The sequence below is a fragment of the Mauremys mutica genome, chromosome 10 (assembly GCF_020497125.1).
Source record: "Mauremys mutica isolate MM-2020 ecotype Southern chromosome 10, ASM2049712v1, whole genome shotgun sequence".
Classification (NCBI taxonomy): Eukaryota; Metazoa; Chordata; order Testudines; family Geoemydidae; genus Mauremys; species Mauremys mutica.
Window position 1 is genome coordinate 32855255 of NC_059081.1, and position 26823 is coordinate 32882077.

The 26823-nt window shown below is 39.6% G+C and overlaps 1 protein-coding gene across 1 annotated transcript in view; it reads left to right on the plus strand.

Annotated features, from left to right (window-relative positions):
- The window catches only part of SLC4A10 (solute carrier family 4 member 10), a 191642-nt gene that overhangs the window by 105323 nt on the left and 59496 nt on the right, over positions 1 to 26823 (plus strand). The window contains exons 7-11 of the mRNA XM_045033036.1: positions 11467 to 11558; positions 17093 to 17250; positions 20457 to 20544; positions 21713 to 21859; positions 24498 to 24598. Coding sequence (XP_044888971.1) covers positions 11467 to 11558; positions 17093 to 17250; positions 20457 to 20544; positions 21713 to 21859; positions 24498 to 24598 — 586 coding nt within the window. The remainder of the gene's footprint in view (positions 1 to 11466; positions 11559 to 17092; positions 17251 to 20456; positions 20545 to 21712; positions 21860 to 24497; positions 24599 to 26823) is intronic.

Here is a 26823-nt window from a genome sequence, read left to right on the forward strand (position 1 = left end):
TGTCAGATCTTCTGAGGAGAATAAGCAGATCTTCTGAGGTATCCCTAAAGTCTTGCTGATCCCTTCCATTTTTCTCCTTCCAGTCCTCCAATGCTGAACATCTCCAAGCCAAGAAGAAATGGACAAAGCCCTTTTCAGAGCCCATCAATGCTGATCCAGAGATGATCAGAGAGTAATAAATAGAGCAATACCAGACACCTTGTCCCAGAACCTTGTCCCCTGTTCTACCGAGGCAGTGGATAGCCATCAGAATCTGCCCTAAGAGAGCAGCTGAAGATTTTTCTTGGTGTAACTATAGTGCCTTTTTGGCCAAGATGGAGTCTGCTCTGCAGGCGGCTCCAGCCAAAAAAAGGCATAGACAGGAATGCAGTAGAGAAACTTCTTTCCATCCCAGAGACACCTGTTCCAACCCCTCCTCCCTCCCCCCCCCAGAGTAAACATGCACCCCGCTCCCTGAATAGTACAAGAAATATGGGAAAAGGAAATATTTATTAACAGAGGGATGAATGGAGGACCCACAGGCCCCATGATACCACAATATAAAAGGATAGACGCTGAGCATCTAGACTCAGAGCTCAGGAATCCTGGGCAGAGTTCCAGTCTGACAATGAGTCATTGGGTGCATCTGGTTGTCTTTGGCACCAGTAAACATTCCCCCCAAAATACCCTCTGGTGCCCTCTTCTTCCACTCTCTACAAACCCACACAGAGCAACAACCCTCCCCACTTAACTAGCTACAACCTCCCTCCTTATTCCCAATGCAAAGTCACATGTCCCTTTCCTCACAGCCCCATACAGCTCTGGGTGACAGTGATACTGGGTCTGGTTTGTCCTTCTCAGGTGATTCCTGGTGTGGTGCACCTGCTGGCTCCCATCCTGGGACATCCCCGGTCAGCAGCTCTTCCTTCCAGGCTTTGGACTGGTTCTCAGCTGCTTTGCTATGGGAGAGCCTGCTCACTGTAGGCCCCTTGTCTGGCGCTACCAACACCCACACTCCTGATGCTCTCCCTACCTTGACTCCCCTCCTCCTGGAAAAACCAGCATTTCCTATGCCTCAGGGTGAGGTTTTAAAGGGACCATGCTTTCTAAACCCCAAGTTGGTTACACTGAGAATCCTCAGGTGGTTTAAAGATGGCATAGTGCTGTGTGACTGCGGCAACTACCGTAACTTGTAAAGCCACTAAGCCCTCGGTGTCCCCAGGGTTGGGGTATGGAAAGATGGTTTAGAACCATCATTTCCTCCAACCCTAGTCACTCACTGCAGTTAGGCATTCAGCCCCTTCTCTCTCCAGTGTCTGCACATGCTAGCTTGGCAGTGTGCCCAACCCCAAATATCTTGGAAGTAAAGGCCTGAGACCATGACTCAAACTCTCATCCCCTGTAGGGGACAACCTGCTGTGCCCTCACTAGACCATCAGGATGGCATTACTGGAAAATATTTGTTCTTCATCTTCTTTTCTTTGTGTGTGAATCTCTCAGAACTTCTAATTAATTTTCTTTGTATTTAATAGTACAGTATTATCTTTTGTTTACAATGGCTTTTCTTCACATCCTCTTCAGGGCTAAAATGTCAGGGTGCTATAGATTTACCATGCATTTTTCATGCTGCCATGCTGTGTTTAACTTTCACTTTTCATTAAGCATCAAAACTGTGAGAATTAAAAGCCTGCTTTTGATGTTGTAATAAAAAGTGACACTCAAATTTGGCATAACAACAGCAAAAATTTTTTTTTTTTGAAAAAGCTTAGTTTGACACTGAATGCCCAGAATGGAGGGTGGAAAAGAATTACAGAGTAAATGCTATTAAAGCCTGTGGAATTTTAAAATACACCTCTACCCCAATATAACGCTGTCCTCAAGAACCAAAAAATCTTACCGCGTTCTAGGTGAAACTGCGTTATATTGATCTTGCTTTGATCCGCCGGAGTGCAGAGCCCCACCCCTCCGGATATAACGTGGTAAAGCAGCGCTCCGAATTCATGTTATATTGGACCGCGTTATATCGGGGTAGAGGAGTATATAATCTTTTGCCATTACTGAGTCATCTTTGCAGCTCAAGTTTGGAATGCTATGTAACATATTTTTAGTGAGATTAATAGAATCTTTATCCTGATGTTTGAGAATTATATATGTAAATGTATGTATCAAGATGATGGTATATCCCTAAAAACTAGCTTTGACCAGGTACACCACTTCCGTATTATTACAGGAATGGTAACAAATATTTTTCAGTACTTTTTGAACATGTTTCTACAATGCAGAATTTATGCACACATTTTTGCAGAGAGAACTAGTAGTGTGAGTTTCATGATAGTATGGTTGGTCAGAAAAATCAGACGATAACAAAATTCTGACAGTAAACAGCAATCTCCATGCCCCCCTGTTTCTGGCTACCTGTATACCTTTAACTTCTACTCTTGGAGATATACCTGTTCTAGCTTGGATTGAGCAAAGGCTTGCACTAGTGTGCTAAAAATAGAACGTAGCTGTGTCAGCACAAGTCGCAGGAGGGACTAGCCACCTTGAGTACATGTCTAGGTTCTTGGCTGGGATCGTACTCGGGACAGCTAACCTCTCCCGCCGCTCACACTGATGCAGCGACATTCTAGTTTTAGTGTTCTCACTTGATCAGAGTTAATATGCATATGTGATTTCTGTCTCCTTGAGATGAGAATCACACCTCCAGCTCCAAGTATAGACAAACCCATTCCTGATGTAACTTTCACACCAACAGGCTGAGGAAAGGTAACAGGACAAGTGATTAACAGTTAGGTGCAAGAAGGTGTAAGTTACAATAGCCCTTTCCATCTGTATTAACATATACCATCTTGCACCTTCTTCTTTCCCTACGTGTGGTGTTTGCACCAACTGAGACTCCTTTAGAGTCAGTCATGCCCACTTATCAACATACAGTTTAAATCACCTCTAAATTTGACACAGATATGACACTGTGGCGTTTGGGGCTGTAATTACTCATATCCCTTGCAGATCAGCACAGTGGGGGACCTGTAACACATGCACCAGTGGGTTACATAAGAAAAGTGTGAGTCAAAGTAGCCTTCTCACACCTTCTTCTAGTCCTTGGCTTGCAAATTGCACTAATTCAGACTTCCTTATACTTGCTATAATGGATGTAAGTGAATACAGTGGAGCTACATTCATGTTAGGGAGTCTGATTTATGCTTCACCTTTGAATTTGGCCCATAGATTATAAATTACTTTTCCATTAGGTTGCGTTTACATTATTTTCATCTCAGTTTCATAATCTTGTATCTGCAGTTAAGCATGAATGTCCAAATTCAGGGCTGATATAAAGCAGATGAAACTACACTGAGGTCAATAGAGAGTCTTCTGTTTACACCAGTGGTGAATTTGGCTCTAAGGGCCTGATCCTATATTCCTTGCCTGTTGAAAACACCCAGGGACTTAAATGAGAGTTTTTGGGTGCATATGTAATATGGGATCAAATTCTTCATAGGTTTCCTTTTCTCCGTATAGCCGATACAGCTGGACCCAACCATAGGAATTCTAAATTAAATGATCTAATATTGTATTTCATATTTGACATGTACTCTTTTCAAGCTAACTAATTTTAGTCAAGACTTACTATCCACAGCTTTTTCATGATATTATTGAAATAAGGCTCACGTAATTCTTAAACATTGTCACCCAATATTTGTTCTTTCTTTCTCCATATGTTCCTTGTACCCATGATTAAATGTATAATCTACATATATGGAATTGTGTCATTCATCTTTATATTTCTTTATTTTGCTCTGTCTTTGTTGTGTCTGTCTCTAACAGGCTCATCTCATCTCTGTACCTCCCTCATCTCCTACCCTTTGGGTTCTGTAAGCTCCTTGAAGGTTTGAGAGGTAGTATAAAAATGTATCCTGCTTGGGTTTCAGGTCAATTAACATGTACATCCATGTCTTCATCTCAGTTTCCTTCTAGCATGCAACTTTTTGCTATAGGCTAATAACATTTAAGGCCTTTGGCAGAAGCTGTGATAATTTTATAAGAGAATCCTACATGATGATGGTCATTATTTGTAACAAAGATGGAATATCTGAGACTAGAAACCATTTATTTATAAACACATTTTCTTATATCAGTTGAGAAAGTGGCAAACCACAACATTTTGGTTAGAGTTGCATGAGTATGCATGGAATTATGTTTGAGGTTCAGGTCTAATATACAAAAATTCATAATCTGACTTCCTCTGCTTCTTCTCATAAGAAGTATTTTCAAATGCACCAAATCTTACTCTCAGTTGTGCAGGTACAATGAGAGTGGCATTTGTTCTTTACAAATACAGTCACTAAAAACTGAATTTTGTATTATATTTGAACTTTACAATACTCTGACCAAAAATCTGACCCTAATCTACTTAATATATTGTTACTATTTATACCTTTGCTTCCTAGTCTCCTTAGATGTGAGTCCATTTAAGATTTGAAAATTGGTGACTAGTAAGAAGTCACAGTTAAAACTCCACAAGGCCCAGTACTGGGCTCCCAAAACATTGAATCATTACTGAATGGAAAGGAGTACTGTAGTTTTTTGTATGCTTTTATAAATATTTAGGGTTTATGAAGCTCCGTGTTTGATTTGCCTTGATTTCTGTTAGTTGTACCTTGTTCTTTTGTGCTTATTGTGGTTACTGTGCTTACTGTGGTTGTTTTCATTTGTCTTTGGATAAAAACAAGGTTTCTTGGATAAATATTGAGTACTGAAGGTATCCTGAATGCAATAACTTTTGGGTTGAAATTTCGAAGGCCATAGTATATTGTAGCTTAAATTCTCTTTCTGGAACTCGGATTTTTACTTGGTATAATTAGTAGGTTTTCTCAAAATACTGAATTCTTTTAATATAGGCATCTATCAATACAATATAAAAATGGACCCCATTTTAATTCCTTTTATATATAAATGGTTCGGTTTTGCATGAAATAATCTATTTCTTTTGAGTTATTATTATTTCCAAAAATTGAGCATGCCTATCTACTATACATACTTTTAAAGTCTTGGGAATTTTCCTTTATCTTAAAAGCAAATCATTTTCTACATAAAATCATGAAGCGTATTTAATTGTTTTGGTGAGTGTGTGTGTTGAAATGTTTAAGTTCCTGTGTGTGTGCGCGCGCGCGCATGCTGAGTGTTTCAGTTAGATAGCATGTTACAGTTGATTGGCAGGTACATGCTTTAGAAAATCTGCAATTCTCTTTGATGACTTCTCAAATAGAAGACTATAACTATTGTAATGCTTGATGCATACTGACAGTAGAATAAATCCAGGCATTGATATCATCATTAGATTTTTAAGTGTTCTGTCTATACTTCAGTGCTGTTAAAGAATGAAATTCTGGTCATCTTCCCTCCCCTCCTCACCCCCACCTCCACACACAAAGTACAAGTAAAAGTGTTTGGCTTGACAGAGATACACTGGTGTTCCTGGATGGGAGCAGTGGAATCATCTTCTTCAACCTGAAGACAGGACATAGAGCAGCTGAATGAATGTGGCTTTTGCTGTGGCTAATGGGCTGTAGTTGTGGCTTGTCCATGATCCTACTGCTTAGGTCCCCACCATTCCCATTGATCCAATCACAATATTGCCAACCCCAGGCATTCAAAAATACTGAGTCAGACCCCCCAGAATTAAGCACATTGCATTCTCTTTATTTGCTGTCTGGATTTTCAGCCTGTAGGATCCACTTTGCATTTTCAGATTTTCTCCTTGGGCTAGCATCTTACTGTTTTACTTAAATGAAGGCTGTACCATACATAGAAAATAAAAAATAAAGTCTTGTGTTGGCATGCAAAAAGAACAAAAGCCATTCACAAACTCCACATACTGACTAGGGCCTGTTGTGTTTCCTGTAGTGTGCATTTCTGTTCCCACAGGGAGTTATTAGACACAATTGTTAAAGCAAGTGTTTAAACCATTAAAAATTGAATCACATTAGCTGGTTAGAGGCTCCCAAACTGTCTACATTTTGAGTTGTGGGGGTGATTCCCATCTTGAGAATTCATACTCACTGTAGCTCTTCTAGAATCTTAGAAAGGGACCTCGAGAAGTTACCAAATCCAGCTCCTTGTGCTTTGGCAGGGCCAAGTAAACATAGATCATCACAGACAGGTGTTTGTCCAAACTGTTTTTAAACCCCCCCAATATTGGGGATTCCACAACATCCCTATTCCATAGCATAACTACCCTTATAGGTAAAGTTTTTCCTAATATCTAACCTAAATCTTTCTAGCTGCAGATTAAGCCTATTACTTCTTGTCCTACTTTCAGTGGACATGGAGAACAACTGATCACCCCCCTCTTTAAAATAGCCCTTAACTTATTTGAGACTATCAGGTCCCTCATCAGTCTTTTTTTCTCAATAATAAATATGACCAGTTTTTCTAATCTTTCCTTATAGGTCAGGTTTTCTAAATCTTTTATCATTTTTGTTGCTTCTCTCTGGACGCTCCAATTTGTTCACATCCTTCCTAAAGTGTGGTGCCCAGAATTGGACACAGTACTCCAGCTGAGGCCTAACCAGTGCCAAGTAGAGCGGGACAATTACCTCCCATGTTTTACATGCGATATTCCTGTTAATACACCCCAGGATGAAATTAGCCTTTTTTTGCAGCTGCATCACATTGTTGACTCTCTTTCAATCTGTGATCCACTATAACCCCCAGATCCTTTTCAGCAGTACTTCCACCTAGCCAATTATTCCCTCTTTTATAGGTTTACATTGGATTTTTTCTTCCCAAGTGTAGTACTTTGCACTTGTTTTTATTAAATTTCATCTTGTTGAATTCAGGCCAATTCTCCAATTTGTGAAAGTATCAGAGGGGTAGCCGTGTTAGTCTGGTTCTGTAGAAGCAGCAAAGAATCCTGTGGCACCTTATAGACTAACAGACGTTTTGCAGCATGAGCTTTCGTGGGTGAATACCCACTTCTTCGGATGCAAAATTTGTGAAAGTCATTTTGCATTCTAATGTTGTCTTCCTAAGTGCTTGGAACCCCACCCAACTTGGTGTCATCTGCAAATTTTATAAGCATACTCTCCACTTTGTTAGCCAAGTCATTAATGAAAATATTGAATAGTACTGGAGTCAGGACTGGTCCCTGTGGAATACCACTAGATGCACCCTCCCGGTTTGACAGGGAACCATTGAATAACTAGTCTTTGAATACAGACTTTCAAACAGTTGTGCACCCACCTTTTAGTAAATTAATCTAGACCACATTTCTCTAGTTCGCTCATGAGAAAGTCATGGGACAGTGTCAGTGTCAAAAACCTCACTAAAATCAAGATATAACACATTTACTGCTTCGCCCTATCTACTAGGCTAGTAACCAACCGAATTTCCTTGTTTGACAGGGCTATTCCTTATCACCCTATTATCCTCCAGGCGCTTACACATTGATTGTTTAATAATTTGTTCCAGTATCTTTACAGCTATCAAAGTTAGGTAGACCAGTCTATAATTCCCTAAGCCCTCTTTGTTTCCCTTCTTAAAATTAGATATGATGTTTGCCATTTTCATGGAGAAAGAGAGCTAGAGTGTAGCTGTGGCAGCAGGAGTGGTGGGAAGGACTAGCTGTCCTGAGTACATGCCTCAGGTCTTGGATGGGTACAAACCTGGGGCAGGTAGCCACTCTATCAGCTTGTGCTGCTGCAGCAACATTCTATTTTTAGCATGCTAGCTCCACAGAAGCTATAGCAGGTATTTTCCCTTGAGCTGGGAATCACACCCCCAGCTCAATGGGTAGGTATACACTTATGTGAAGTTTGAGTCTGCGCTATAGGAGTTATAACAGTCTGCACAGTGGGTCCATGTTCTTGCTCTGGGTTGTAGGGCATGATTTTATTTCTCTTGCCAAACATCTCTGCTCCCATTTACTCCATCTTTGTACAAGGGCCAGAATTTAATTAAAGAATTGCAGTTCAGCTTTCACTTTATGGAATAACAATACAGATGTAAATACTAAGTTATGAAAAAAACTTTTAGCTTCTCTCCCTCTGTCTCTCTCTCCCTCTAGTATACAAAATGTGTATGCTAATATCTGTAATTATACATGTTTCCTGTTTGCCTAGAAAACTAAATAATGAGCATTCAGTCCATTTCACATAATCCCAAAAGCATTCTTCCCTGAATTTGAGGAGATTATAGATCTTAAATTACAAATCTAAATTTTACATTCTCTTGCACCCTTATGATCCCAACCAAATCATGGGGGTTGTGTGGGTATAACTGAGTGCAGACTCTGGCCCAGACATTTTGCAACACGTCTCTCTTCTGTGTTACATATGCTTACTAGTTGTGAAATCCTTCCCTGAGTAATGTAAACCACTGGAGATTTTTGTATTGCATTTATTCTTCATGCAGTCTAACTCATGTGCATACAAAGCCCAACTCTATTTAAGGGTACCTTTAGCACTTAGCAAAGAGCTTAAGTGTGACGTAAGTGGTGCAAAGGCTTTCTGCTGGGCCTCTCCACAGGGGTGCATTTCACTTTAATAGAATGTGAAAAGAAAAGAAAATGCAGTACAGAGTCACCAGAGTGTTTTACATTACATTATTGAAATCACCAGAATGGTGCAGAAATTGTATTCACATACTGTGGTTCTATAATCCAAAGAAGTTGAACACTATTGTCTAGGAGGATTATGGTCCAAAATGATTCTAGTATATTGCTACATATCAAAATCCAATTTTTTAAAGCATGAAAACATAGTAATATGCAGTAATATATAGTATGAAGGGTATGAAATTGGTATTTTTAAAGTTACAGTTATAATTTTGAGACTAGCAAATTGAATGGCAGCTAATTAACAGTTTGCCCATTCATAACTGAATATTTATAACTAGTAGTGGGAGAACCGTTTGGAAAAATTGTAGATGTTCCCCTGAAATATTTGTATAGATTAGAATTCTCTTAAAATCCCTTGTTTTATGGGGAAATTTTCAGATTATAATAATCCATTAATCTTCATCACATGAAAGTAAAATTAAATATCTCAGAATTGTAACCTGCTTGCTTAGATGCATCTGCTAGAGCACTCACTCTTTTTGTCCCTCTCTGTCTGGAATAGAATTGATCAAATATCAAAATTTTCATCTCATCATAAATTTCAATATTTTCAACCTTTGTTTTTGCAACATGGACATTCTCCTGTGGAAAACTTTGATTTTGTGGAAGTCACATTTTCTGTCCAGTAATTGTTGCAACAGAAAATCCCTGTCAGCTCTGCATTGGAACACTCATTGATTGTGGCAGAAAGCTGGACATTTATTCTTTGTCCAGGGTTAAGGTATTTCTATAGTCAGGGCTGGCTCAAGGGTTTTTGCCGCCCCAAGTGGCAAGGGGAAAAAATAATAAAGGCCGTGATTGGCGGTAGCTCCACCGTGCCGCTTTCTTCTTCGGTGGCTATTCGGTGGCAGGTCCTTCCCTCCGAGAGAGACCGAGGGACCCACCGCCGAATTGCTGCCAAAGATCCCAACATGCCGCCCCTTCCCCTTGGCCACCCCAAGCACCTGCTTGCTCAGCTGGTGCCTGGAGCCGGCCCTGTCTTTAGTTCCCCACAGGACTTGATCCTGCAAATTGCTTAGTTTTTTCTGATGGCAGCTGAGCATATTTAGGGGCAGATTTAGGGACCTAAAGATGCAGTGGGGATTTTCAAAAGTGCCTAAAAAAGGTTAGCTGCTTAGCTCTGGAGTACCTAATTATGTGCAACTGTAGGCACCTAAATACCTTTGAAAATCGTAGAAGCTTGCAGGGTTGGGCCCTTTATTTCTTGAGATGCTCCTGATTTTTATTTCAATGTCTCTCACCATTACTAGACATCTCATTTGCTGCTAGGCTTTCAGTTGTCAGGCCTTCTTTTATGCACCCCTTAGATACCCAGAGTTTTCTTTCTGTGACTAGGTTCCCCAATTTTTTCCCTTTCTGACATGCCACTTCCCACCCAATCAGTTCAACATTTTTCACCCAAGGTATTTATGTGTGTCTCTCCCTCCCCTCCAAGTCCTTTACATTTTACAGATTGATTTGAGATAGGATTTACTCTAATTCTCACAATCAAACCAAAGGAATGAAATGAACTGTTCTTTCCCTTCCCATTCCCTCCCTTCTCTTCCAGAGGGAGCTGAGTGTCCACATTAATTAAAAAATACTTTAAATATATGGATGGATATTTTTCTCCTTTACATGCCCTTCTTCGATTACCTACTACTCTCTTTGCACCTTCACTGGCAAAACCCAACTATTTTACTGCAGTGCTATTATTCATACTTAGTCAGTCTTCCCCTAGAAGAATATTAGTTTCCTGTAGCCTTATAGCTTGTTGTTTGTTTGTTTGTTTGTTTGTTTTGGAGACCTGTAAAACAACTTTTAAGTAATAATGTTTGTCCCTCTTTTTAAATGGCTAAAAGTACTCGAGTCAGTTGAAATTAATAGATAACTGACTATAACTAGAAAAGCAAAGGACGATATTCAAATGAGAAGATGGAAAATGCTGCAAGTCACACCAGGCTGAGAACCACACATCAGTACTCATTGCGCTGGTCTACATAAGACTGTAAGAGCCATATTTCCACAAGACCATTGTGCTATACGCACACTAGTCTAAGGCCTTAATCCGGCAAACATATACTCCCATGTATAACTTCATTCATGAGCAATCCCATTGGCTTCACTAGCACTACTAATGTGAATAAACTCATGCATGTGTTTGTTTGCATGATTATGGCTTATGTTTGAACACTTCCTCCTATCTTGAGCAATTCTAATTTTTATAAATATTTTGTGTTTCTTCCTTCCTGGATTTTATTGGAAATTTCTTCATTTAAAAGTTTTGTTTTCCATTTCAATATCTTACTTAACAATTTACACTTTTTTTTGAACAACCTAAATTTCAATACATTTATTTTTCATAATGATACTTTATTCTAGCTTTGATTGTTATGCTAGTTAATGCCCATTTACACACATGAGGAAATTTATATACATGGGGAGTCCCCTTTGATTCACTACTCACATGGGCAAGTGTTTAGGACTGAGACTTAAAATTGGCAGCTCCTCACATTGCTTAGGAAATTTCCTTGGTAGATGTGGGACTGTTTTTTGAATAAGGATTTTTTAATGGAGTAACAACTCTTAACAGAACTTATACACTGTGAACGGGGCAAAAAACTGTCCTCACAATATTTACCAGTAGGTTAAAATTTTTCTAAAATGGATTCTCCCATCACTAGCTGCAGCTAATGAATGTTATGTCTGTTGAGAATTTGTCTGTTGTTCTAAATAAGTCTTTAATTTCACTTCCATGCTTACATTCTCATACACATGCAGAATGAAACATATGTGATACTCTAATTTAATTCTAACACTTGTTTCATAGAATGCTTCTGTAGTAATGTAAATAATTGTTAGTATTCTGTAATAACAATATTTTTTTTTAGCAGGTCAGATTGTTTCCCCACAGTCTGCTCCCGCCTGCATTGAAAATAAAAATGACGTGAGCAGAGAAAACAGCACTGTTGACTTTAGCAAGGTAAGCATTTATTGACTGTGAAAAGAGGCTTCTGACTGGCAAGTAGAAATTTTAAATAAAAAGAGTGGTTTGTGTTAATCAGAGAAAGCTCTAAAGATGTTTCACTTCAATATTATACATTGTCACATGTCAGTGCCACAAAATACATATGTTGCACCTACAATAAAGAAGGTTTTTAAATGTTTCCAATAAAACATTGTTAAAATATTGCTAACAGGCAATCACATTCCAGGAGCTTAGACACACTTTTCATTGCATAACACTGTAAGGAGGCAACAGATTGTAGGGAGAGGTCTCAGAAATGAGTAAAGGGCTGACTAAGTAGGTAAGTAATTCAGATTGCTTATCATTCAGACTTAGCATGTGTTCTCTTGTGGGAATAATGTATATATTAAAATGTGCTTTCTGTAACCTGCTTTTGTGGATTCTGTGTGTCTGAAGAATAATTTGCTTTTGTTAAACATCTATAACTTCATATCTTGGCATAACACAACGTTATTTCAATGCACTTTACAAAGTTGTATAGTAGTTCAGTAGTATGGTTTTTAATGACAAACTAATAATAGAAAGCAAGGAAACACAAGCTCGTCTTCAGTTTTGGTATAAAAAAATGTCCCTCATCTTTGGAGAAGGTGCTACATGCCTAAAACAAACTTTCACATTAGGTACAGGCATGAGATAGGCATGCCAGCAACAGATGACTTCAACTGTTGCTTGGGTGAGTAAGAGTTGAGCAAACCAGGAAAGGTTATTAGAACCAAAATTCTAAAGGGATTTATACAGTTAGTGAAGAATGGCAATTTGAATCCGTTGTGGAATCTGACTGCCAGTCAGTATAATTGAGCCAGCACTAGAGTTAAGTGCTCGCTCCATCTGGTGCCAGACAGAATCCTAGCAGCAGCAGTTTGTACCAGCTGAAGTCTGTCAGCTTTGTGTGCAGGGGCTAGGAGACCATTAAAAAGGGCAGTATAGTTGTCTATGTGGGATGAAACAAAGACGTGAAAAGGACCTTTGCATACGAAGAGAGAAAGATGAGGCAGCACTCTGGCTGTCTTTCTACACTGGTTATAAGCAGGTTTAACTACAGCAGAGACATGTAATTCAAATTGGAGGCCAGTACTAATCATTTAAATACATAAAAATATGTATCAGTAAACAAATGTATTCCTTTCTAGAGTACAACATTTTTATTCAATGTTGTTTTTAAAAGTGTTAATTGGTGCAAACTAATATTCATTTTTTTTTGGTGAATGTTCTGTGTATTGAAATGTAACATCTATTGAAAAGGGTAACAATAAAAATAGATTTGTCTAATTAAAGTTTTAAAAGAACAGCGATGAGACCAACAGCAACCTGGAGAACACTACACCACTTCATGTAATGCTTTTCTCACAGTTCTCCACAGCCGTTTTGTAATTTGGATGCCAGAAACTCTGAACTCATAGTTGTGGGTCTTTAACTCCACAGCTTTCAAAATCAGACTCTGTTTTCTAGGTATGTTTTCATGCAGAAGGAAAATGGAGACAGCAGATTTTGAAACTTCATCTGTTCTGGATTCTCACTGGTGTGAGCAGTGGTGCTGGAACAAGAGGTGCTGGGGGTGCTGCCACACCCTCTGGCTTGAAATATTAATAACAAACACCATGGTTTCCACCATCAGCATGCCCACTATAAAAATTGTTCCTGCACCCCTGGGTGTAAGAGGAGAACAAGTTCCCACCTTTCTAACTAGTAGTTGTTTCATGAAGTAGGAAAGAGACAGCTTTTGTTTACATTAATAAAATGGCTTCCTGGAATTTTAACTAGAAGACTTTTTGCTAGCTGTCTTTTATATAGTTTAGTTTATCCTCTTAAGCCTGTATATTTAGGGATACAGTCTGCCATGATAAGTGCCAGTATAGTAATTTCTGACAGCAGTAATTGGATAACATGCTTAGACAGAGGGGAAAGTAATGTTATGCAGAGCACACAAAGGGCTTGTCTGCATGGTGTGGCAAAGTGCACTAGAGGGGTGTGATTTCTAACATGCACTGGATTGCTGCATGCAAACTGCCCTCTAAAAGATTCCTACTTCACAATAATGTAGTCTCATTTCAAAGAGGACTATGTTAATGCAAACGTAGGTACTTTTAGAGTGTGCCCACAAGGTCTATATGGAGCATGATGCATTAGCGTGCTCGGCAAATCACACCCCTCTAGTGCACTTTGCTAGCGCCATGTAGACAATATTTTTGAAGTACTCCTCCTGAGTATTGTAATTTCTTACTCTGATTTTGTTCCACATATTCATTTCATTTTATCTTCTACAAAAAGCACCTTTGACACCTCATTTACACTCTGCCCACTAATCCAGCTCCCTAAGGGATGCTTCTAACATGCCAAACTTCTGAGCAACTTGCCTCCTCAATCTGGATACCAATCCGGATACAGCACAAAGACTGAATTGGTGGTATTGGTAGAGTATATCTTCCTGTTGATGGATAAAGTCAACACTGCAATCCGCCCTTTGAATGCTGCTCAAATGCATCAGACCTCTGTGGATGGCTTAGAGATGGTTAACTTTAAGGGGTTTATCCTGGCCCCCATCCTAGCCCCTGGTGTCAGAGTGGGCTGGGAATGACTGAAGCTCACTGCACTTTCTTTCTTCTCTGCTTCTGATTTACACTACAGGCTGGGCTATTCCCCAGGAAAGTGTTAAAGAGACTGCACCTTTGCCCCCCTCACTTACAACATACCTGTTATCAGCACAGAAACAGAGCATTTTTTAGTCAAAGCCAGAGTCCATGCTGATACTGTAAGATCTTTCAAAATATGATGCCATTGATCATGAGATATGATTGATTCAGCTTTGAACTATAACAGGATTGGGTGGGATTCAGTTCTGATATTCCTTCATTGCTGAGCATTCCCAGAAGATGATGTTGAATAGCTGCTCTTCATCTCCATGGGCAGTCTCATGTGGAGTCCTATAGAGTTCCATCTTCTCTCCCCTTCTGTCCAGTGCGTATGGAGCTGTTAGGAGAGTTAATGAGGAGGAATGGGCTGTGGTACCTTCATATGCTGATGAATCCCAGTTTTATTTCTAACCTAATCCAGCCAGTCCTATTAAATAACTTTTCCAGTGTCTCACTGAGATTGGGGCATGAATGAAGGCTAGTTGGCTGAAGCTCTTTCTCGACAAAAGAGAGGTGAGACTGGTAGGTTAGAGGAAGCAACTGGAAGGTATAGTGTAGATCCTCTGTCCCCTCAGTGGGGGGGGGGGGTGTGCTGGCTGTGAGACTTCACAGTCTAGAGGTATTCTTGGAACCCCAGATCTCCAATGATAATATAGCAGCAGTTTATAGGAAATCCTTTTTTCATTTTCATTTGGCCAGGAGAGTATGACCTTCTTCTTTCACATGTGAAACTTGCCACCATCAACGATGCCTTTTTCACCTCAGATGCATGCTACGTGGGACAATACCTAAGATCCAGTCACAAACCAAAGTTAATGAGGAAAGCAGCAGTCCACCTGCTCTGTGGAGTTTCTTACCCTGAGCACATGACACTAATGCTCCATGATCTGTCCCAGCTGCCTAGTTGTCTCTTGATTAAGTTTAAGGTGTTGATTTTAACCTATAAAGCCATTGGAATCTGCATACTTGAGCGAGAGCCTCTCTCCTCCATGTAATATTACCAAACTGCAGGCAATAGAGGAGCTCCAACTGGAATCGCCTCAGTGTAAACTGTTTACCATGAAGGGCTTCCAGTCTTAGATCTTTTGGTCTGAAATATGTCACACTGAAGGGCTCCTCTACTACTCAGATTTTGGGGTACAATAAGGGGTTATTGTTTGGGATTTTGATTTCATCTCTAGTTAGTTATTTTCTGGTTTGGGGGGTGAGGAGCAGCTGCTGTTTCAGTTTTCTGTGATTGTAATTTTAATTCATGGCAAAAGCCCCTAGAGACCATGCTAGGCAATGTATTTTTTAAAAAATAATAAAAAAGAGAGAATTCTTTTCTCAAGCATCTGCTGAAACTCTGGTGGCTTAGTGCTCTGAAAAAATACTCAGACCTTCAGTCTACTAGTCCTTAGTCCTTCATGTTGGTTTGTCAGTTGTCTAACACACTGAAGTATCATTCGTGTTATCATAAAGAATGCGTATGCTAGGTTGGGGTAACATTAGAAACATGGCTTTGGGGGTTTGAGGAAATAATAAAATTTTAAAAATATATTTCATAACACAGGCAACTCCATTATGTCTAAATTCTGAGTAAGTGCCAAAGCCATTTGCAAAGAAAACAGTTTTCTAAATATTACTGAAGACTATTTACACTAGTACTGACAGATGGCTGTAAGATAGACATTAAAATGGTCCACTTTAACAGTTTATATTGGATTTGGTCACTGTTGTTGTGTTTAGATTAGTAAAAGGAAAGCAAATGACAAAACCAAACTCTGAAATTCTTAGGCAAGACTAGTGCATTATGAAGTCAATTATACATGTTTTATATTGTATTGCTATCATTATTACATAATGACATGTAGAATGGTATTGTGGAAGTAATACATAAATATATGAGTCTGAATATCAGGCAAATAATTATAGACTATATAGAAATAATGGTGCAATCAAGATATATTAAAACTCATTTAGATTGTCAGTTTGATATACACCCAGCACATTTCAAACCTAAAATAAAAAGTTGAATGTTTGTATGTATTTAAGATGGGTCTGACTCTTACCAAAAGCTTATTCCGGTTGGGCCTTAAGGAACCTTTATATAAGGGATAATCAACCTGTGATGCCATTCAGTAATGGCATGGCTTCTCCATCTCTTCAACATTGAGTACCACTGCTCTGTAGCTTCAAACTTATTACCTCACTTCACTTTTTCAAATACCCTCTCTAGACAGTTATGTTCATAGCTTATTTTCTCATGCTCAAGAGGTTGGAAAACATCTTCCTCCAAGCCTGACAGCAATAGTGCTTTGTGATTTTTGGCTGATTGACACCTTCCTTCTATGACTGTTTCCTATCTCCCATCTTGTTAGGACTCTAGCATGGCAACCTCATCCACTGAATCCAAGTTTCCTACACGCTGCACCTGCTGACAAAGCCAAGGCTTTGTCCTCTCATAACTACTGTTAATTAGCATAATAAAGAAGATAGAAGAAAACAAATTTGTGTATTTCCTGTTAATATTTGCTTTGGCCCTGTAGGTAAAATATTTAGGATACATTAAAAGTTGTTTGTGCAGCGGGATTATCTATATTCCCTTTGTACAGCTGGGCAAATGCTAAAGACTGATAGTTATTCATATTACCAAGAAGCATTCATTAATTTCTCTTTTTAAACTTATTCAAGAGAAGAGAACACTGCAAGTAGACTGGTTAAAAGAACTCAGGCAGCTGGTCGTATGTTAGATGATGACCGAGTGAAGATACTCTGTGTCAATGAAATAGAGAGAGATTGTTGTGTACTTTAGTTTTTCAAACAATATATCAAGCCCTTTCCTTTGAACTTTGCTGCTGTTATTCTTTTAATTATTAGGTTGACCTACACTTTATGAAAAAGATACCTCCTGGAGCTGAAGCGTCAAATATTTTAGTTGGTGAACTAGAGTTTTTGGATCGTGCCGTAGTTGCTTTTGTTAGATTGTCCCCTGCAGTATTGCTTTCAGGACTAGCTGAAGTTCCAATTCCAACAAGGTAAGTAGAGATTGTGCTAAAAATATAGATGGTAGTTTATTCCATTTCACATTTTTCTGAATTGCATCACTTGTGGATGTGGATGGGAATCGTGCTTCAGCCCTGTTTTTTTTATCTAGTTACGAATTGAATTATTACCTTATAAGAGGGGCAGGCACCTTTCCTTTCTTCCTTTAAATAATGAATACGTAGGTTAATTATTGCACCTGAAGCCTGTGTGCACTTCTTAGAAGTAGAAGCAGAAGTGCACTGTTTCTGAAACCATGATGAACAGATTAGCATATTTGAATTACAAACATTTCAGATGAATTGCTAAGAAACTGAAGACGTAAACAGCAAAGAGGTTGATCAGGTTACCTGGGAGCTATAATTGTTTGCATACTCCTGCATAACTTTTCCTGGAGGGAGAAATGACAAAGGAAATAAATACTCTGGTATAAAAGATAGAGCCCATTCCAATTCTTTATTAACATAGGATTGTTCAAGAGCAATAGGCATGGGGGCAGACAGCTGAAAAAGAGAGAACTGAAAGGGGTGATTGGATTCCAGTACCCACAGATTTCACCACTGCTTCTCCCATAGTTTGTTCTCCGTGATTAGCCCCCTTCCCTTTGCTTCCTTTGATTTGACTTGTATTCTCCCTTTCAGGGGAACCGGGAAGAGGGGAGAAATTAATTCTAGCTTTTTATTTTATTGTTAAATAATTTAAAAAATGAAGTAAAACGGGGGAGAAATTTCCCAGGAAACTAAACATTGAGGATGCTACCACAATATAAACAATGATATGCTGATACAAAATGTAGTTATCTGTGAAAAATTAGAACTAAGTGGGATTAATACAAATGTATGTGAAAGCATTAATAATTAATATTAATATATTAATTAATATTTAATTAAACATTATTAATTAGTTCCTTTTAATATGAGGGCCTAATTGTGGCCCAACTAATGTGGTGATGCAGAGTCATTGTGGGTAGCAGAATGGCCAGGGAAGGATTTGCACAGCCACCACATTGCCTTCTTGCACAGGTAGGCACAAAATGGGCCGTGGAGTGGGCAGAGCCTCAACGTCACCCCACTAATGTGCCATATAGCATAACTGCACCAATGCACCAGGCACAGAACAGAAGCAGTCTACTCCCTTATTCAAGCAGTAAGGAAACCAGGAGGGAGATTGTGACTCTTGGCGACGCAGCAGTGCAGTGCCCATTGCTCTGAGCTGATGGCAAAATCATGAGTGTTCTGGATGATTATTTGTTCAAGAACTCAGGCTAGAAGTGCTCTTTTCATCATTCATTCTTTGCCATTTGCTCATTTTAAACAGAGCAGAAACAAAACCATGTGAGTTGGGTGACCAATCACACTCTGACTATTCGTTATGAATTGACCACCCCATAGTAAAAAGTGTTCATATAAATACTTGGTGAATACTTATGAATAACAAGTGTATTCACTGAATTCAGTTTCTGAGTGATTTGCAAGCAGATAAAAAGGCTAAATTCTTAATGGATAATTAGATCAGCTCTCATTGGGTTTGTTACTTTAGTAAACATGAACTTGGAAAACAAATCTGGCTGATGGTTGGCTAACTAGCAAATATATATATGTGTGTGTGCACTTATATGGCCATACACGGATGAAAACTCCACATACTGCATCTTCTTTATACAACTTGGCTCAAGAGCTGGTCAAAATATGGCGAGTATGGTCTGCAAAAAATGGGGAAAAGCGTCTCAAAATTTTTGATGAAAAATTCAAAAACATTTTTGTTTCTGAAACTGAAAATGTTTTGGGGTTTGAGTTTTCCAGTTTCTTCCCCTGACCCTTTTCTATTTTTCATTTTGCTGCTAGTAAAAAAAGTTGGGGTATTTTTTTTTATCGATTGGGAAAATTAAAGAAAACTTTCTATGAACAATTATATTTTTAAAAAATCATCGTTTTTTGTGAGAAAAAAGTTTTAAATGAATTTTTTTTGACAATTGCTCTATTTGGCAACCCTGTGAGCTCTTAGCAGAACATCCCATAGTTCCGATACTTGGAAATAGATGTATAAGGAATAGCATAGAGGAGAACTAGAATCCTCTTAAATAAAAGACACACTGAGAAGACAACAATACTTATTTCCCACCCTTTGTGTGTGTGTCTGTCTGGGGATAGGGTATCTTCCATAATTTTGCAAAAATGCTGCATGCTTCTGTCAAAAATACTTTTGCCTAATTTTTAGGATACCCACAATTTAATTGCATGTTTGTGGAACTTAAGTGAGTTTGGGTATTTAAAGCTATTCAGGCCATCCCCTTGCATAACACACATTTATGTAATGTTTTGTAATTGTATCTCCTATTTTAAATTACTGTGTAAGGATATTTAGAGAGAGGCAATTTCCCCCCTGTAGATGGGCCGGTCTCACCCCCGTGGCGCCTCCTGCTGGTGACTCCGGGAATTAGCTCATTTTCCAGCACTGGAGCGCCCTCTGCAGGCTGGTGATCCGCCTGTCCTCTGGCCCCGAGTCCCTCCTTGGACACCGGTGCCCTTTTACATGGGGTGCTGCCCCCCCAGCAGTAACCCCTTTCTCTCAGGGTCTCCCCTCCTCAGGGAACCCCACCCTCTATCCCCACCTTGCCTCAGTGTATGGCTACTGCCAGTCATTGTCTAGGCCCGCACCCTGGGGCAGACTGCAGTATCAGCCTATTCATCACTGGCAAGGAGGGTTTGGACCTGCTGCTTTGACCTACCCCTGGGCTGCCCTCTGCAACCCCTAGTATCCTTTGGCCTTCTGCTAGGCCGCAGCCTGGGGCTTTGCAGGCTGGAGCTCCCCAGCTCCTCAGCCTTTCCCCAGCCCTGCTTCACTCAGGTATCCAGTCTCAAGCTCCCTGCAGCCAGGCCCTTCTCTCTCAGAAGGCAGAAAGAGACTGACTGTCTGGGCTCCTGGCTCACAGCCTTTTATAGGGGCCAGCTGTGGCCTGATGGGGTGTGGCCTCACCTGCAGCCACTTCCTTAATCAGCCCAGCCTTGAGAGCAGTTGCTCTCAAGCCCTGCCAGGCCACTTTTTAAACCCCCCACGGCAGGAGCAGGGGTCGACCCTGCTACACCCCCCTTCAGATTTTACTTCTTCTAATCAATTTTATGAACTTTTCTGTGTTACATGATGTCAGTTTAAGTTTTCCATTATTGAAATATCTGTTTTTTGGCTTTGTTATGTGCAGATTTTTGTTTATTCTTCTGGGACCACTAGGGAAGGGCCAACAGTACCATGAGATTGGAAGATCAATTGCAACACTAATGACAGATGAGGTATTTATTGATTAACTGTAGTTTGTTTGTACAGTTATTTCGAACTGAGGATGACCCCAAACCAAAAAGTTAACCAGATTCAGTGCCCATATGTACTCCTGAAATACTCTGCCAACCTGCCTAATTAATGGGAACCCCCATAGTTTTAAGTCAGTCTTTGAGAAACTCTCTTTAAAGGAAACAGTTGGCAACTACACCTCTACCCTGATATAACGCGACTCGATATAACACAAATTTGGATACAACACAGTAAAGCAGTCCTCCGGGGGGGTGGGGCTGCGCACTCCAGCGGATCAAAGCAAGTTCGATATAACACGGTTTCACCTATAATGCGGTAAGATTTTTTGGCTCCCGAGGACAGCGTTATATTGGGGTAGAGGTGTACATCCTGTTGTTCCCCTATAGCTAATAAATGTATAGGTCTGTGAAGTCATTTGCAGAGTTGCTGTAACATTTTAATGAAAATATTGTCTATAACTGACCTACCTGCAAGCTTCCTAACACTCCTAGGTGACTAGATAGCTGAGGTTCACTACCCTCAGGCACTTACTTTTTGTCTCTGAACCCTTGTATTTTAGCATTTTCATTTTGTGGTGTAAGGTTCAACACCTTGATTTTATTCCTGCTGCTGTAGCCAAAGACACAGACATGCTTTTTTGATCTATCTGGCTTTTTTAAATAAAGTTGCATGGATGTAACCAAAGATAGGATTTGAGCTTCCAATTGGAACATAGGTTAACCATTCTTATGATGTGCAAAGAGAATTAGAATCCAGTTTATAATCCCATGGCTGTGATGGTTAGAGGAAGTAACTTTTATCATTGAAGTAAGGAGATAGGTGTTGAGATACAAAATTCACACTCACAGATCAGATCTATTGAATAGGAAGATGCCATTTTTACAGAGTCACTTTTCAGTGGAACCAACCACACATTTTTTTAAACTGTAAGATACTTGGAAAATTCCGCAATCTTGAAGGGTGCTTTCCACACTGGCTATCTTACTAGAAACTACAGCTGGTTCAAAACTGTGGTTCATTTTAAAATTGGGGAAATAAATAAGTTGCATACCATGGAGGAGAAGTGGATATCATGAAGGATTTTACACTCTTGTTTACATATAAAATGAGACTCTCTCTTGTATTTCAATTTTTTGTCTCCTTTAACAGGTATTCCATGATGTTGCTTATAAAGCTAAAGATCGTAATGACTTGGTTTCTGGAATAGATGAGTTTCTTGATCAGGTTACAGTTCTCCCTCCTGGAGAATGGGACCCAACAATTCGAATAGAGCCACCCAAAAATGTTCCCTCTCAGGTATGCACAGTGCAAAATTAGAGTTTCTAAAAGTTTAGTGGACTAGAAATGTTGTAAGATAAAGTCTTTTATTAATCTACTCTGACAGTACATGTAGGCACCTGAAGTATGAACTTCCATGCATTGCTTTGCTGTTTAACTTACTCAAACTGACCCTTGACTGGCAAGAAAAATTCTCTGCGGTGCTGAGACTGTTGTTCATACTTAGTTCAGTTCCGGGCCTCTCCTGAGGAGAGACAAATAGTTGTATGAAATAGAACAAAACAAGTTCATTGATTTTGACTTTGTGTTACTTAGATACTAGAGTCACAGGTGCATTAGAAGTATCTGAGAGAGAAACTGCTCTCCAATAGATCACATACTCATTTAATTATTTTGTGGGTGTAAAATGTCTGTTGTTCATTTCTAAGCTGATCTAGTGATTTTTAAAAAAATCTAAAGGTCTTTTGTTCATGTAATCCTCTCTGGGCAAATTATGCTTTTATCTGTGTGCTGCTTATTCTATAGGAAAGCAGCCATAAGAGCCCTAATATCAATAATAGGATATCAGTAACAGAAAACAAAATGCTGTACACATTCCCCCGCCCCGGGGAGAGGATGAAAAAAAAACACGTGACAGATGTTAGTCACGTTGCTTAATGCACTACTGGAAGGCACAGAGATATTATGTTGAAGAGCACTGTACAAGAACCTATATACAGTAGTATAGACTAGAATAGTAGGTGTAAATCATGGTTTTGGATAAAACAATCACTTTATTACTTACTTCAAAGGACATTGGTTGCCTAGTTTTCAAAGGGCAGGACTGTAAAAGCAATGATACAGTTTTACTCCTACTATGGTCCTTGTTGCACTTCAAATAAGAGATCAGTAAGGTAAGTAAACTCACTTTAAGATTGAAGCAAAGGAGAGAAATTGGTACAAGATCTCTATTGTCCATAGAAATGTTTAATAAATGAGAATGTTGTGAAGCCATCATTACTCTGCAGAGACAAGATATTTTAAATGTTTATTTTTTTTTAAACTGTGACCTCAGCCTCCCTAGAGACACATCATTCTCACCAGGATAGGTGTAAGCAAGTCCAGGAATAAAGGAATATTTTTGTTCAAACTAGATTGTGTTCTTAAACTTAGTTAATTGTTACTGCATGTTCAACAAATGGTTAAATGGCTTTTAAAATGCTATCTACTTTTCTGCTGTTTGATTATAATTGTACTGCATTTTAAATTGTTTGGCACCTCAAGCATCTTGGCAAGGGAATGCTTGTCACATAAATATTATTTTGTTTATTGTTATATTCAAGATATGGGTCTGTTTTTGCTGAGTTGCTAGTTTTAAGTGGAAATATAATGACCTAGAAAGAGAGAATGGATACAAAACATCCTGGTCTGTTGTTGATTTAAAAAAAAATTTTGGCACAATTTCCTTGGACCCAATTTTGTATATATATATTTTTTACAACAAAGGAACCCTTTATGGTATTTTCATATATATGATTCTTCCACACCTTATGGATGCAACACCATGACAAAGTTTGGGAAACCGTTGAGATTGATTTACAATTATTGCAGCACTTAAGGGTTCAACTTCTGGCCACAATGGGCCAAGTCTACGGGACAGAGCCTTAAGGACAGGTAGATCCACTGCGCACTGAGCTAAGCAATTCTGGAATGGGGAAGGGGCTGAGATGAGTCATACTTGCTTCATAGGAGGTGGGTGCTTCTCTGCTAGCAGGGAGATGGAGACATAAAGTAAATGAAGTCCTCAGCCCCTTCTACACCCAAGTAACCCAATCTCTTCTGTACCTGTGCTGGGAGTTACTGCAGACCTTAGCGAAAAAGGGGAGAGAGGGAGTCAGGAATATATATATGGGGGGGTCTCTATTTGTTTACATTAAAAAACAGTGGAATAGTCACAGGCGACCTGCATAGCTGTGGAGCAAGGGATTGTCCTCCAGCCCTGACTGACCCTTTTGTCCCTCTCTTGTTAATAGCAGCAGTCCCTTTGATCCCTCCCTGCTGTGGGACAGAGGTGATATCCCAACTGACTTATTTGCTGCAGGTGGTGGTCAAGATGGAGCCAGGGTAAACTAGCCTATTCAATAGCCTGTGTGTCTTCCTGGTGTCAGTAACACCCTATCTGGGACATGGGTCCAGCTTCTAGCCCGTGCCCACACCTGGACTTTGCTGTGCCTTCCTCCTGAAGAGAAGCAGCTTGCCACTGGAGAGAGCCGTTAGCATGGCCACCACAGAGAGCTCTACTGACTGAAACCATCTCACTTCTGGCTCTACTGCCATCTCTACTCCTGTGGAGAGAGGGTTGCTTTGGAAGCTTAGAAGCGGTGCTACTAATTGAGCCTCAGTGCTACTATAGCCTACTGTTTGCAAGTTGCTTCTCCTGGGTCATAGCAACCTGACCTATTTGGAGGCAGCACAGCTTCATTCAAATGACAACACCCCACAGAATGGACACACACATATAATTCTGTAAATGCACATCCCTTTCGCTTCTGCATAGAAACGGAAAAGGATACTATACAGGAAAAATACCTGACCGCGCCACAGGCCTACTTGTGTCCTTTGCTAAAACTGCATTTTTGGGTGAAACTCAATAGAAAATGTCTTTTCTTTCTTCTAGGAGAAGCGCAAGATCCCAGGAGTGCCAAATGGAACAGCAGCTCACGGGGACCCGGTACCACTAGGAGGACACAGTGGACCAGAATTGCAACGGACTGGAAAGTTAGTGGAAAATTTGATTACATGTGATTTTTTTTAAGCAATATACTTCCAAAAAGAAGTCTAATGGCCTGATTCTCTCTCAACTATACTGATATATCATGTCACTGAGTTCACTGTAATAGAGTTATTCCTAATTTATGTATCTCTAAATGAGTGGAGAAACAGGCACGTAGTTGCTAATTTGCACTATTAATTATCTATGGAATGTTTTTTACTCTCTTTATTTAATGTAAGATTCTTTCTCAATAATATATGATGGTCAAGCCACTGGAAATCATGATTAATGCTGCTTGTTCTGTATAGTGTGGAAGAAGTCTGCTCTCATTTGTGACGAAAACTTAGACTATTTTCTAGTTGAGCATGTTTAGAGGCAGAGTTGTGCAGCCCTGGCTTTTCTTTAAACACACTAGGCCAAAATATTCAGCTCCAGTTGACATGAATTATTGTTGTGTGTGCATGTGTCTGAGCACCTAAAGTATACACTTCAGCGGAATTCTTTTCTAATATAATATTTTTAAACACACAAGCTTTTATTGGACTCACTGGGTGCCATATTGTCAGACAGTAGAACCTCAGAGTTATGAACTGACCAGTCAATCACACGCCTCATTTGGAAATGGAAGTATGCATTTAGGCAGCAGCAGAGATGACCAAAAAAAAAAAAAAAGCAAATACAGTACTGTCCCGTGTTAAACGTATATTAAGTCAATGTTCAGTTGTAAACTTTTGAAAGAACAACCATAATATTTGTTCAGAGTTATAAACATTTCAGAGATACGAACAACCTCCATTCCCAAGGTGTTCATAACTCTGATGTTCTACTGTATATTGTTTTGTCCTAGATGTCATGCACCATATGTCCTTTTCTCTGCATTTTTTTAAGACATACTTGTGCCACCACCCCAACCTTAGGATTGGCCAGAAGATAGTCCCTCCCCTCCAGTCAAACTTAGAACAGCCTCAGGACTGCTCTAAATCATACCTGGCTGTTTATAGCTCAAAGGTCCATTATGATAGGTAGGGCTTGTCAAAGTGTAGTGACACAGCTACACCCACTACATCAGGAGCTAAGGGAAAAGGGGCATCATAGAGGCACCACCATGCCAACGATACCACTCAGGAATTTCTTCTATGCAAGGGAAAGCCACAGGTTTGTTGTTAAACCAGCTTTAGCATTTTTGTACTGCCTGAATGGAGCAAAGCAGATGGATTGTACGAAAGAATCTAGCTCATAAGTTTAATATATTTATTTATTGAATCTATTTGGTGAAGTACAAACCACAAAGGAAAACACAGTCCTTATCCTGAGAAGATTATATCCTACATTCAATTCCAACAAATAATACACTTGAGGCCAGATTTTTAAATAACAAGGATCAAGATCATGTAAATTTTGTGCTGGGAAATAGGGCATTTGTGCAAGCAAATGTACATTATGATATCCATTTGTGTATGTTCTTATGGTAATACTATGCACAAGTGCAATGTAGGCATGGTAGTGATTGTCTTCCTAGCCTCTGTTTGCCAGAAGCTGGGAATGAGCGATAGGGAATGGATCACCTGATGATTACCTGTTCTATTCATTTCCTTTGGGGCACCTAGCATTGGACACTGTCAGAAGACAGGATACTGGGCTAGGTGGACCTTTGGTCTGAACCCGTATGGCCATTCTTATGTTCTTATGCAAATAATAAAGTAAAACTCTAGCAACTTAAAAAAATTCTGGCCTTTGTGACTTTGATGACTGTCAAAAAAGTGTGGAAATAAGTTTGTTTTAAATACACACATCTGTCCTTAGTGGGTTAATGTGCATACACCTCACATAAAAAGTCAGGCGCAAAAAGGATGAGGTTGCAGTGATCAAAGTGAGAGATGATCAAGGCATTGAAAAATGCTTTTGCAGTAGGAATGGAAGCGACTATATTTTAGAAATGTAGAGGAAAAAGCAACAGGCTCTAGTGAGAAACTGGATCATGTGGAATGACAGTGCTGTTCTCATCTGTGTTGGAGAAGAGAAGGGATATGAAGGTTTGGAAGGAAAAAGGAGAGTGTTTGCCATGTTGAGTCTGAAATGGCAGTAGCACAGACAGACACAAATGTCTGAGAGGCATTTGAAGATGCAAGACTTGAATAGGAGTGGAAGGGTTGGAAGTTGATTTGGAAGACATTGACCAAGAGATAATAATTAAAGCCAGGGGACCATCTGAATTAGCCCAAAGGGCGAG